We start from the raw sequence: 14,967 nt of genomic DNA, 5'->3' as shown, positions 1-14,967 counted from the left end.
GTCATACTAATAAATAACACAGAGGAGAAACTATAGCTAAGTAATTAAAAGAGTGATGTGTAGGAAGAGTCAGCTGAGATCATAGGCCTTAAAAGAAACAGTAAATAGAATTTAATTTAATTACTTAGATATAGTTTCTCTGTGTTATTATTAGTATGATTTTGTGTGCCCCCTTTGTAAAGCGTCCTTGGGTTTCTGAAAGGCACTATATAAGTCCAATTTATTTGTATTATTATTATTTAATTTCAGAACAATATATATAGGGGAAAGGTTATAAGAAACAGTCAAATAAAAAAATATTATTCCATGGTCTTCATGACTCGCTTTTACTTGACAAGCATACTTTGTGATGTGCTATTGTGTGTAGCTGCGTATTGTGCGTTTTGTATGTTCTTTCTTGTATGACTGTAGTATGTTTCTTTGTTTTGACCTGCCAAAGGGACTACAGATGTGAATTAGCTTAAAGCTATAATCTGGTACGGTGTATCAAATGGTGACATTTATGTTTTAAACTGTACATGGTCCCTTTTAAATAAAATAATAAAATAAAAATAATAAATGTTTGTGTAGGCCTATGAGAGACTCAGAAGGTCATTTAGGCCTACTTAATTTCAGAGCAATATATATATAGGGGAAAGGTTATAAGAAACAGTAAATAAAATGTATCATAATTTTCATGCAAATGTTCAAAATCTTGCACAAACATATAAAATGCCCAGTAAAAAATGAGCCTAAATCAGTGTGATTAAATGCTAAATAAAGCTGAACACACATATATACTGCAGGAGTCCTAAATCAGTGTGATTAAATGCTAAATAAAGCTGCACATATATACTGCAGGAGTGTGTCATATGACAGGTAATGAAAAACAAAACAAAACAGGTTATGAAAAACAAAACATTTAACCATAAGGGAATAGAAAAGCAATAATACAGATCATTTTACTTTCTTTAAAAAATAAAAACATATCAGCGTTTCTTGTTAAACCCACCAAAACAAACTGCTCACTATAGATCATTGGAACCCATTATCTTAATTTTCATGCAAATGTTCAAAATCTTGCACAAAATTATAAAAATGCCCAGTAAAAAAATGAGCCTAAATCAGTGTGATTAAATGCTGAATAAAGCTGAATACACACATATACTGAAGGAGTCCTAAATCAGTCATGATTAAATGCTAAATAAAGTTGAACACATATAGATTCAAGATTCAAGATGTTTATTGTCACGCCAGTTGTACGGGTACAAACGTGTGAAATACTTTTTGCTGGGAAGCTTCATTAAAATAATAAATTACATTTATATTACAATTATAAAGAAGAAATACTTTGTACAAGGGCATATTAAGAATATATACAGGCATATTAAGAACATATATATTAAGAACATATACAGTATAAGATATATTTTTGTGTGAGAAGGTGTCGTGTCGAATTATCTATTTAAAAGAAATATATACACAAAAATATATACTGCAGGAGTCCTAAATCAGTGTGATTAAATGTTAAATAAAGCTGAACACATATATACTGCATAAGTCCTAAATCAGTGTGATTAAATGCTAAATAAAGCTGAACACATATATACTGCATAAGTCCTAAATCAGTGTGATTAAATGCTAAATAAAGCTGAAAACACATAGATATACTGCAGGAGTGTGTCATATGACAGGGCTGTTATGGGTGGTCCCATGAGACGTTTTGGCTCAAAGAGGATCCTGGCACTGAGCCACCATGGCCTGTAAACAACAACAGCGTCAAGTTGAAGTAAACTAAGATCCAGAGAGTAGTGTCGGTCGCTTAAGGCTGATTCACAACAAGTGCAGTGAAGTGGTTCTCAACAATGCGTCGAAGGTGTGTCTGGTAAGTCATTTGCAACCTTCAAACGACCCACGAGCTTGTTTTGTCATCAACTTGCTTCTTCAGACTCCCGACGCGAAGCTAATGTTAGCCACATTAGCTTCAGCTAGCCTGCTAACAAGCTAATCTCAGCTAGAACATATTGTGCTGTTTTGTGCGGATTTATTGGAAGTGGTTCCGAGTTATTAAACTCCATACATTCTTCACGAGTAGCAGGGTATGTTTGTATTATAGTTTTACGAAGTGTTACAGAGTGAAATATATAGCCAGACGGATGCTAAAAGCTAGCTAGTGTTAGCTGTCGCCAGGGGCTTTCTAGCTAGCTAGCTAGCTCGTAGCTAAGCAACGCTTAAAGTAGGGTGTCATTTATGCGTTACTCACTAATACATTATACTATTTTATAATCATGAAAATACTCATGTGCACTGGCACCTTAGATTGTGGTTTGTATGTACTTAATGCTGTTTTTTGTAGAGTAACGTGAATGTCAACGTTAACTGCGTATCGATAGCAACATTTAGCAAACGTGTAACGTTGGTAACGCTGCTGCGATGCTAACAGCGAGCTCAACGTTAACAAACACTAGACTAGTGTGAGATGATGGTGATGGTTTGTTCAGGTTGAGTTATGATTCAAACACTAAACACGTTGTTTTAATTTGTTTTTCCTTTTTTTAAATCTGACTAATCGTGTAGAACAATGTGTGGCTTCCGATTATTAGCTGATAAATAAATAGTGTGTGTCTCAATACGTATTCGTCCACCACATCCCTCTCTTTTAAAGTGACAATTACTGGTTTATTTTAAGGTTTTTAGTGTGGTAGATGGCTTGGCTTAACGTGAATTGAGATGGCTAACGTCACTGTGTCCTGACACTAGGGTTACTACCACAAAAACGATAATTTTCTCCAATAATCAATATAAAATGACAGAAAACAGTGAAAAATGCCATCACAATTCAGTCCAAGATGTCTTCAAATGTCTTGTTTTGTCTGACTAAACAGTCCAAACCTTGAAGATATAATATATTTTTTTATTTAGGGCCTATATAAAATCCTTTGAGCCATAGATGTAAGGGAAGCTTTGCTTGAAATATGATTGATTAATAGTTGACAATTAAAATTCTGTTTATTGACTAATTATGTAAATGTTTTAAGCGCTTACTTGCAATCACAACCAGTGATAGATGGCTTGGCTTAACGTGAATTGATGGGAAATGTGATGGCTAACGTCACTGTGTCCTGACACTAGGGTTACTACCACAAAAACGATAATTTTCTCCAATAATCAATATAAAATGACAGAAAACAGTGAATAATGCCATCACAATTCAGTCCAAGATGTCTTCAAATGTCTTGTTTTGTCTGACTAAACAGTCCAAACCTTGAAGATATATTTTTTTATTTAGGGCCTATATAAAATCCTTTGAGCCATAGATGTAAGAGAAGCTTTGCTTGAAATATGATTGATTAATAGTTGACAATTACAATTCTGTTTATTGACTAATTATATAAATGTTTTAAGCTTTTACTTGCAATCACAACCAGTGATAGATGGCTTGGCTTAACGTGAATTGATGGGAAAATGTGATAGCTGACGTCACTGTGTCCTGACACTAGGGCTACTACCACAAAACGATCATTTTCTCCAATAATCAATTGGTCTGTAAAATGTCAGAAAACAGTGAATCATAAATTCCTGAAGTCAAAGATGTCTTCCAATGTCTTGTTTTGTCTGATTAACAGTCCAAACCCCGAAGATACAATATTATTTTTTTATTTAGGGCCTATTTAAATACTTTGAGCCATAGATGGAAGGGAAGCTTTGCTTGAAATATGTTTGATTAATAGTTGACAATTCTGTTTATTGTCTAATTATGTAAATGTTTTAAGCTCTACTTGCAATCACAACCATTTACTGTAAAGACATGTTTCAAGTTCGATCAAAAAAACTAATAACATCCTGTTTTGTGTCACCCTCAGATTGATAACCTTCAGACGGGACCTCATCCTCTAAACTGGGTAGCTTACTAGCCATGTCCTCACAGCAACCCAACAGCTCAGCCTCCAACAGCCCCACCAACATCTTGGGTTCTCCGTTCTCAGTTATCAGTCCCTCACTAAACTCCCCAGTGGTCTCACCCTCTCTGGGATTTGGACCCATCAGCAACAGTCAGGTAACTAACAGCCATTAGAGTCTGTGAATTGATGTTATGGTTAGGGTTGGGCGATATGGCTTATAAATAATTTCTTTGTTTTTAGGCTATATCGTGATATACGTTATATATCTCGATATTTTCTCTAAAATAATTTGATTCAACCCTTTGATGCGTGTGGTCAGACCAGTGTAATCATTCTAGTAACCTAATCTAACACTCAGTACTGGTGTACTGTCCTTTTGAACTCGGATTAGTCTTCGGAAATATATTCTTTATTGTTAAATTTGACTAATTATTCACACTATTGAAATTCGATTTTTCTCTGAAATACAGTTTGCAGGCAGTGTTTTTTTTTAAAAATTGTCATTCATTTTATGTATTCATTTAGTTTTATTTATTTATTTTTATTTAATATTGACAGACTGACTTATTGAATGAATGTGAAGTTGCCACATTCACCGTAAGGTCCCTTTTATTTTGAAGTCAGTTCTTGGTTGCTTTTATTTGAAGCCATTTCTTACATGCTCTTACTGTAATGCCTAGTATATACACGTACGCAAAACAACGTGGGGGCTAGTTTGACCGTCTTATTTGGCGTGGAAGCTGACGTCTTCCATTATTACTGTTTCCGACCTCAACGCGTATAAACTTGCTATGGCGCGTCACTTGTTTCGCTCTCTACTGCCTCTTTTCCTGCTTCCCGCCAGGTACAAAACACACCTCATACGCACATCCATGCTCCTACACCACACACACTCGCCCAGGAGAGTGTGTCTGTGAGAGGGAGAGAGCCACGGGCGAAACGCCAAAGCGAGTCTCATGCCGACGGCTTTAAAGAATGATGTGACAATTAATATTTTTACTCAGTGTTCGTGATATAATCCTTTACCACATCCCACGTAGAACAAGCCGCAATACATCAAGTATATTCGATATATCGCCCACCCCTAGTTGTGGTGCACTTCCTTTTTGCATTTACGGGATTAATCTGCTGTAGTTGTAGGGTACAGGTGTTTGCTCACATGGGGCAGAGGCATTTTACAATATGTACAGTGCGGTAAATAGGCAAAAGAGGAGGAAGCAAATTGGGATAATGCAAAAAGAAGTGTGGTCATTTAACATGACATACAATTAACCAAAGACATTACAATGTTTTAATTATATTGTTTTTGGTTGCTTTGTGTATTCAGATCTCTTCTTCAGCACCCGTATCAGGGATGCACTCAATCAGCAGCTCAGAAGATATCAAGCCTCCTTTTGGCCTGAGGCCCATGACACCTCACAGCCCTGGGATAATGTTGTCTCAGAAACGCATGTGTGTCATCTGTGGAGATCGCTCTTCTGGTGAGTGAGTGCACTAAGAGCAGGATTAGCAGAAGTGAAACATCAGCTGTAGACTACTTTATTTCATTTTAGTGTGGATGATCCCCTACTGTCAGATGTGTTTTGCCTGTTTCCAACAACTTAACAAATTGGATCTCAGTCACTGTTGCTAATAATAAAAAAAAAAATAATGTGTGTCAGGCTGTCACCATCACTTTGGTGTTTCGTTTGATTTATCCCATCAGCCTCTAACTTTTTTTTTATTTGTGTAATTTTACAGGCAAGCACTATGGAGTGTACAGCTGTGAGGGTTGCAAAGGTTTCTTCAAACGAACTGTGCGCAAAGACCTTAGCTATACCTGCAGAGATAACAAAGAGTGCCTGGTTGACAAACGCCAGCGCAATCGCTGCCAGTACTGCCGCTACCAGAAGTGCCTGGCCATGGGCATGAAGAGGGAAGGTATGCAAGGAACAGGGTTGTATTAGAGGTTAAAGTTCATTTTGAGAGCCCGTTTGGCTATTGAAGGTGTAGGAACATGTGTTGTTGCGAGTTGTCTTACATGCAACTATACAAAGGTGACATACATTGGGGTTTTCTGCAACATAGTTAAATATTTATTTTTAGAACGATTTAAACATTGGCAGTCAATTTGATTTCTTAGAATAACTAATTATGCCAAAGGAAGCCCAATTGAATTGATTAAGTAATATTGGATTAGTACTATTTCTGGCGTAGGTGAGGGTGGATGCTAGATTAGATAGATTAGATAAGATAAAGGGTAGAGACGAGTGTATTGGGGCTGGTTTATATAACTAACCCCTCTCCATCTCTTCTCTTCATTTTCTCCTATTCTACCCTTTCTCCATCTTTCAATAGTGATCAAACATGTAAAGTGGATAAAAGAAGATGGAAAAGATGAGGGATGGATGAGTATGACATGAAATCTTAAAGATACTGTATTTTTATGTTACTTAGAGAATTAGCCTGTTGTGTTAGACATGCAAAATTGTTGACTGGCGGATTTATGTGTGAAAACGTACCTAGAAATGATGGAGAGCGAGGGTGGTATAGTGCCTTGTGATGATAGACTGCTCTGTAAAATAAGCAGTCAGACAGCTGTAGTTCTTTGCTGTGTATTTAAAATTTAAAGGAGTGGATTGGTGTTGAAGCAGCAAAAGATGTAATGGATCGTTCTAGTTAAGGCCTTCATAGGCCAGTTTTTAAAGTATCTTGAATGCATACAGTATACGATACATTTGTTATGAGAGGTGTTGCCTCTTACTGAGGGCTGTGCAGCTCCAATGTTGGCTCCAGATTTAGGCACATAAAGTCTGTACACTCTGCTTTGCCACCATGTGAGTTTGTTATGGCTGCACTTTAGTCAGAGTGTCTGATCTGCCAGTGAGATGGATAGATTATACATTTTCAAAGAGATTCTGACAGTTCTGTTTTTTTTTCCTCCTGATTTGATTTAGGAAAGTCAGAATATTTTGGATTAGACAACAGCTTCAGTTCTTCCACCTCACTGAGATCACAGTCTCCTGTTAGGTTGCTTTAGACAACATAGACTAAATTTTTTTCTTTTCTTTTTTTTTACTGCCGATAAGTTTTTTTTTACAAACTTCACATGCTAGTCTAAATTATCCTCATTAAGCTTTGTGCTGTTAGGAAAGCACCTCTCTGAAGTAACGCTGCCATTTCAGTTGGGGTGGGAAAAACAATAGATTTTTTAGATGCATTGTGATACTGTTTAATGATGAATGAAGGCATGTTAACAACAAACTCATGCATGTTAACGTCAACCTGCCAGTTACTGTACTTCTGTTGATAATGGAAGTAAATTCATCAGATTTTTGTCATGATGGATATGAATTATGCTATTGTGAATGTCTCAAGATACATTGAGAAACAATTCATAATCAGTTCTTAACTCCCTGAATTGAAATCATATATTTAGGAATGTACTGTAGAGATTAGCCGCAAATGTATTTTTGCTGTCATGATAACATTTTTGTCAAGACAGTAGAGAATTTGACTTTCTCAATGCAGCAAAAACCCTGCAAAGAGCCAGAGCATTTTTGCACAATGTCACTCTTTAACCCATAAATTCATCAGTTTACATTTTCATTCGTCAGTATTTACCATCATCTCATTCCTTTTCTCCCCCCCCACCACTGTTTCCTTATGTTTTGTCTGACGTAGCGGTCCAGGAGGAGCGCCAGAGGAACCGAGAGCGTGAAGGAGAGCTGGAGTTCAGTGTCGGAGTGAATGAGGAGATGCCTGTTGAGAAGATTTTAGAGGCAGAGACTGCGGTGGAGCAGAAGACTGAGCTTCACTCTGATGGTGGTTCTGCAGGCAACTCTGTGAGTGGTTACAACATTGCAATCAATAGATTTATATAACTCACTTTGTCAGTCATCTGTTTTTTTTGTGTGTTTGCACAGTGGCTTTGGGCCACATGATTGTAGAATATCCAAATTAAGAACATGCTCTTAATTACAGGCTCACTGTAATTGCTGGAAGTATTTGGTTTGAATGTACAACTAAGGAAATGTGATCTTTTGTTTGGTTTCAGCCCCACGATGCAGTCACCAACATCTGTCAGACTGCAGACAAACAGCTGTTTGCCTTGGTGGAGTGGGCAAAGAGAATCCCTCATTTCTCTGAACTGCCCCTTGATGACCAGGTCATCCTCCTGCGTGCAGGTACGATCGAGCACCTGCGGTCATAAATGATCCGCATGGAACTGCACATTCAAAATCAACACATCATAGAGACCAGATCCATATTATGTCTTTGCTTTAGTTTATCATAATCAGATTATGAATGTTATGGTATTATAAAGTACTTTTCTGAAACGGTAACAAGGCCAAGGACACTTGCTTAAATAGTCTGTTTTTAGTGTAAAGGTGTCTTATACAATTAGACTGCTAAAATTAACCATATTGTGTTAATAGTAAGAACATAAGGAAATATATAAATCCTAGTTAAAGCTGCCCTTTACATCAAATCTAGAATGGAAAGTAACTACAAAGCAACCTGAATAATAACATCTGTGAAAGCTCCCAATAATTTTTCAGTCATTTCATTTCAAAATTTATTTCGAACACGAAAATTAAAAAAATAAACAAAACAGAATGATAATACAAACAAGTGGACAGCTATAAAAAATAGTATTTACATACAATGAAAAGCATAAGTAAAATAAATTGTAGAAGAAGAACAAACTTATTTAATCCCACTCCTTCTCCATAAATCATTCATTGATAATTAACCAGCTTCCTAATGGAGCTATACATATACTCCAATTAATGTTCCTAAACTTGTCTAACTATAATTACCTGTCATCTCTGTCATACAGAAATATAAATAAATTACTGATGTAATTGTCCTTATCAAAATATAAATTCATTATCAATCCAGCAAACCAATTCATTACTTATAATGTGTCTTAATCAAAATACAAATGAATTACTTACATATTTATCTTAATCATATTGACTAGTTATCTTTTCGTATATGCGCATATTATAATTTATAATATACAATACGCACATGTAATACAATATTCAATATATATATATACACACACACACAATACACAGCATCCGACCATGCATATAAAATACAATATAAAATACGAAGATTATACATTATTCTTTTACCCAAAATCAAATATCTACAAATTTACATTATTCTTTACAGAAAAAATAGAGAAAATCATGTCTTTATACCTTATTTTAGACTGATTTGTTTGGACATTGCTTTAGCTCCACATTAAAACTGTTCCGTAGTTTCACTCCACAGATTGAGATACAACTTTTCATGGTAGTACAAATACTATGAATTTAGAATAAAATGTTCCCCATAAATTATAACCCCCCTCTCAATCACTGAACAATTTTTGAATAATTCCTGGTAGCGGGTTATTTTTAGCCATAAACATTATTTGTGCTGTCTGAAATTCCACTAGATCTATAAATCTTAACAGTGAGAATAATGAGTTAGTGTGATCCAGATATCCCAATATTGTTGATAGCCTGATTGTTGGTATTGTGCATGGATAGATTCGATAAAAGATAACGAAACCTGCAGTAAGCAGAATGTTTTTTGGCATTATTGTGCAAAAATTCCATAATAACCTTTCAGCATATTGTAATTCAAGTGCTCTGAGAGAAAACTAGTAACTAACAGTCACTACCCTGTTTTCAGGCTTTAAAAAAAAAATCTGTGATGGGAGACTTTGGCCAATCACGGGTCATTTCAGAGAGAGACAGAACAGATTTTTTTAAAGCCTGAAAACAGAGCCATGAGGAGGTGCAGAAGTCTTAGTTTTCTCTCAGAACACTTGAATTACAATATGCTGAAAGGTTATTATGGAATTTTTGCCCAATGATGCCAAAAACATTCTGCCTACTGCAGCTTTAAGAACTACTGAAATGTTTTTCCCTGATATCATTACTTACCAGTTTAATTGTATTTAATTTGTCAGGGTGGAATGAGCTCCTCATCGCCTCGTTCTCCCATCGCTCCATTGGTTTGAAGGATGGAGTTCTCCTGGCCTCTGAGCTGCAGCGTGACAACGCGCACAGTGCAGGAGTCGGAGCCATTTTTGACAGGTGCATCTATTGAGACAAAAAACAGCCAGCATACTGAAATATACATTGCAACTAATTGTAATTCCTTTGTCTAATGTTTCATAAATATGTAGTGTGTGTTTAATAACTGGTTTTATTTAACAGGGAGAGTGTGCAGAGTGCAGAAGTCGGAGCCATATTTGACAGGTAAATTTACACTTTTGTAATGAGTGTGATTGAATCAATACAATTAGTGATATTTTCTTTGTATTTTACACTCAAACCTTTTCCAAAATGTTTTGCAAAATTTGTCATTATTTAGGGTTCTTACGGAGCTCGTCAATAAAATGAGAGATATGCAAATGGACAAAACCGAGCTGGGCTGCCTCCGAGCCATCGTCCTCTTCAACCCAGGTGCCTGTTCAATTCATGATATTCACATAGGAAAGATTAACATTTTTTACAAAATAGGACGTATTGTTAAGCGTTTTGCCCCTTATATAAATATTGTCTATATATTTTCTTGCAGATGCTAAAGGGCTCTCCAACACCGGTGAGGTGGAGCTCCTTAGAGAAAAGGTCTATGCATCATTGGAATCCTACTGCAAACAGAAATACCCAGAGCAGCAGGGAAGGTAAATGTCCTCAGCTATCACAACTAGGGATGTCACGGTACCAGAAATCTAGTAGTCGATACTAATACCAGTGAATTTACATGATTCTTGATACCAATTCGATACCACGGTAAAAAAAACACAATAAATCCCATGTAATTCAACACGCACTCCTTTTATTAAAACATTTGAACATTATTAAAAACAGAGGTATGTAGCCTTTTAAGTAATAAATAAAAAGAAACGTCTATTAACATTGCAAAACAGAACAGTGGCATGTAGCCTTCAAGTATTTAAATGTCTGTCTTTGAGGTGCTTTGCTAAATTGGAGGTATTTCCTCCTTTGGAAAGAAAAGTACAACGGCATCGTTACTGCACTGCATACTGGTTTTTGCAAATCTATTATTACTCGTTGTAAATCCGCCTCGAACGCAAAGTACTTCCATACCCGACCCTTGCTATTTGTTTTCTCAACGAGCTGAGGCGGAGGTAGCGCTGCAGCAGCTGCCTTCTTTCACGTCTCGTGTTGTTTTTTTCCGTGCTGTTACAGCGTTCTTCTTCCTTCATTTCACGGCAAATGAGAACACTTGCAAGCGTATACTGCCCCCATTGTATCCGGAAGAATCGCATCTCTAGTACTTCCGCTCCGGTACCAAATGACCATTACAGGCATCGTTCGTTACCGAAGAAAACAAGTACCGTCACATTTTTAGAATTTTGGTTACCGAAGTATCGGTTCTTGTGACATTCCTAATCACAACCTCAGCATAGTCTTGTTTTTCACTCTACTGCATCCGTTTAGACAAGATAAACATGGTTGGTGCATTGATTGTCTTGTCAAACTAAATGATGTCCTCTTCGCTCCATGCAGGTTTGCTAAGCTCCTTCTTCGACTGCCAGCACTGCGATCCATTGGCTTGAAGTGCTTGGAGCATCTTTTCTTCTTCAAGCTGATTGGTGATACACCTATTGACACTTTCCTCATGGAAATGCTTGAAGCTCCCCATCAGTTGTCTTAGATAGGAAACGCGTACTGTGGTTAGGTTTAGATAGCTGAAGTCTGGGAAGCTGGAGTGGGACTGGAGTGGCACTTTAAGTTCTTTGAAGATTTGTCAATTTGTCTCACTGCTGTCTGGGTTACACTATTTTAGTGCAGCGCAGATTTGCTCTTTAGACCAAACCCAAGGCTTGGCATGATCTACAAGCTGGTGCTATATGTTGAAATAAACGTCATGAGTAACTATGGTTTCAAAAAAAAAAAAAAAAAGTATTTTTAAAAATGTAAACATTTACATATTTCCCTCACAGGAGCTATAATTTGGGTATACATTTTTATATAAGCTTTTTAGACACCTCCAACATCAAGCTTCGGTTGTTTCTCCAACTGAACTGATCCCCAAAACCTATTTTTTAAAAGGAAGGCAACCTGAATCATGTGTATGCATTAAGGACGTAGTCTTCTTTTTATAATTTGTAATTCTAGCCAGCTCTAAAATAATATAATTGTACCAAACAGTCACCAGGAACTGTGTCCAACAACAGCTCTGAGTTTACTTGTATCCATTGCAGAAGATTAAATCCTAACAGTGACCCTGCGATAGAAGACAAGTCAGTGGTTGAAACTGTCTGGTTCGACTTGTCTGTTGATTGAGGATCAGCTTTATGTGTCTGGTAATATACAGTTAGTGTTGTTTACTTCTTTGCCATTTTATAAATCTAATCACTTTGTGGTTAACGATTAAACTGCACTGCACACTTGCTATGTACTATTTCTAAAAACACACTTTTAATAAACGCCAGGCCTTTAAATAGTCAGGCGTTTGTATTTTGGTGCTATTTCAGTAATAATTTGACATTATTTGTGCAGATGCACACCAAACCACAAAAACCTAAGAAAATATGCAAAACTGAAAATCCCTTTGTTAATCTTTGTTAAAAATGTAGCAATATAAAATGTTAACTGCATAAGAGCTTTCTGCCTGTCAGTCATTCAGGGGTTTTACAAAGTAAATCATGTCTGGTGGAAAGGGAATACTCCATTTTGTAATTTATCTATACAATTCAAAGGTACTGTGCAAAAGTAATTGTTCAGGGAAAATGTATATTGATAAATTTGAATTATGATCAGGATATACAAATTATATAATTCTTAATATGTGCCCTTGTTTTTAGTTTTCAGCTAGTATAAAGCAGAACATGTCTTGGGTTGCACTGGATTTGCTGAGACTGTTTCAGCTGATTTTTATTTTTTGTGCTTTTTTTTTGATGCTCAATTGTATTTTCCAACCTCCCCCCCCCCCTTTTTGTAGGTAGCCGTCTTGTTCATTGTTATGTCTACAGTTTATTAAAAGCAAACCATAATCACATTTAGATCCATAACACCTGTGGACGTATAGGAATTTTAAACAAGACCAAATGAGGTCTGTATGATGGCCATGTGTAAACCCCAGATGAGCTATATTGGTAAGCTTGTCATCGACCTCTATATGCTCTTGAACATAAAGTGACTTGAAGCATGGGTTGTGTGGACTGAAAATAAAGAGGCTTAAGTTTTATTTTGTTTTCCCTTTTCTTCCCCAAAAAGTGCTAGATGTGACACTTGTTTTCTGAAACGACAATTGTAAGATGTAGTCAAAAATGGTAAATGGACTTGGACTTATATAGCGCTTTTCTAGTCTTCCGACCACTCAAAGCACAAAAAGATGTTTAAACCTGCAGTAGGCATGTTTTTTGGCATCATTGGGCAAAGATTCCAAAAATCCATTTTCAGCATATTGTAATTCAATTGCTCTACAAGATGACTAGACTTCTGCACCTCCTCACGGCTCTGTTTTCAGGCTTTAAAAAAATCTAGCCAGTGACGGGAGACTTTGGCCAATCAGAGGTCATTTCAGAGAGAGAGCGTTCGTATTGGCTGTTCATTCAACAGAGAGGCAGCTGTTAATTAGGATGTTAATTGCAGTAGTCGGTGTTACACGGTGGTCGGGCACGCATGGATTAAATTGCATACCCGCTGCCGTTATGCTTTTTTTACAGAAATAAAACCCATTTACTTAATTTTGGCTATCAGCGCCGTGTTATCATTACATAATCGGACTTCTGACTCTACAAACTGACAGTGAATGCATCTACTCCATATGGAGTCTCAGCTCAGAGTAGCAGGTGTCAGATTTTACACACTGGACGAGAGAGAATTGACAGACAAGACGATGCAAAGTGAAAAGCAAAAGTGCCTATTTGGCAATCTTTCAGATTTTTACCAAATGTGATAAGGGAACCAAGAAGTTAATGAGCCCATCGCTGTGCGGAGGATGGAGTAGCTGCATTCACTATGACTTTTTAAAAAAATAATGCCGACATACTACACTATGACTAATTTTTTCGACATACTATACAACCTTTTTCGACAAACAATACTATGACTTATTTTTTCGACATATTATGCTGTGACGTTTTTTATTTTGTTGACATACTATTAGTTTTTAAAAGAATTTCGACATACTATACCATGACTTTTTTTAATTTTTTCGACATGCTATGTATGACCTTAGTAGTAAAGTATGTCGAAAAAAAGTCATAGGATAGCACGTCCTTTTTGACGTGCTAAGTCATAGGATAGCACGTCAAAAAATAAAAGTCATACTATTGTATTTCAAAAAAAAAAAAATCATAGTATAGCATGTCGAAAATTTTTAAAAAAAGTCATAGTATAGCATGTTGAAAAAAAAAAAAAAAAAGTCATAGTATAGTATGTCGAAAAATTAAAAGAAAATCATTTTATAGCATGTCGAAAAATTAAAAGAAAATCATTTTATAGTATGTTGAAAAAATTAAAAAAATCATAGAATACTGTCGAAAAATAAAAGAAAGTCATAGTATAGAATGTCGAAAAATTAAAAAGTAATATAGTATGTTGAAAAAATTAAAAAAGCCATAGTAAACTGTAAAAAAATAAAAAGTCACAGTATAGTATGTCAAAAAATAAAAGTCATAGTATAGTATGTCGAAAAAATAAGTCATTGTATAGTATGTTGAAAAAAATCATAGAATACTATGTCCAAAAATAAAAAAAGTCATAGTACAGTTAGTCGAAAAAATAACAAAAATCATAGAATAGTATGTCAAATTTTTTTTTTTAAAGTGATAGTATAGTATGTCAAAAAATAAAGAAAAAGTCATAGTATACCATGTTGAAAAAATGAAAAAAGTCATAGGATAGTATGTCAAAAAAATAAAGTCATAGTATAGCATGTCAAAAACTTAAAAAAAGTCATATAGTGTCAAAAAATAAAAAAGTCAAAGCATAGTATGTCAAAAAATTAAAGAAAAGTCATAGTACAGTATGTCGAAAAAATGAAGTCATAGAATAGTATGTCAAAAAATTAAGAAAACGTCATACTATAGTATGTCGACTAAATGAAAAAAGTCATAGTA

At 35.7% G+C, this 14,967-nt stretch overlaps 1 protein-coding gene across 3 annotated transcripts; it reads left to right on the top strand.

Moving 5' to 3' along the window:
• The first annotated feature begins 1,684 nt into the window (after positions 1-1,684).
• LOC141779212 (retinoic acid receptor RXR-beta-A-like) lies at positions 1,685-13,088 on the top strand. Of its 3 annotated transcripts, none has more exons than XM_074653921.1 (12): positions 1,685-1,864; positions 3,843-4,036; positions 5,209-5,362; positions 5,622-5,801; positions 6,219-6,272; positions 7,545-7,705; positions 7,918-8,047; positions 9,835-9,961; positions 10,085-10,126; positions 10,242-10,333; positions 10,449-10,554; positions 11,405-13,088. In XM_074653921.1, the coding sequence occupies exons 2-12, from the start codon at positions 3,896-3,898 to the stop codon at positions 11,550-11,552; spliced, it is 1,335 nt and encodes a 444-aa protein (XP_074510022.1). In that variant the 5' UTR covers positions 1,685-1,864; positions 3,843-3,895; the 3' UTR covers positions 11,553-13,088. The 3 variants fall into 3 exon arrangements, with proteins under 3 accessions (XP_074510022.1, XP_074510024.1, XP_074510023.1); XM_074653922.1 differs by lacking the exon at positions 1,685-1,864 and adding an exon at positions 1,957-2,078; XM_074653923.1 differs by lacking the exon at positions 6,219-6,272 and having other exon boundaries at positions 1,710-1,864.
• Positions 13,089-14,967: the final 1,879 nt, after the last annotated feature.

Source organism: Sebastes fasciatus, chromosome 12 (assembly GCF_043250625.1).
Source record: "Sebastes fasciatus isolate fSebFas1 chromosome 12, fSebFas1.pri, whole genome shotgun sequence".
NCBI lineage: Eukaryota > Metazoa > Chordata > Actinopteri > Perciformes > Sebastidae > Sebastes > Sebastes fasciatus.
The sequence above is the reverse complement of the archived record's forward strand: the minus strand, read 5'-3'. Positions and strand labels throughout refer to the sequence as shown.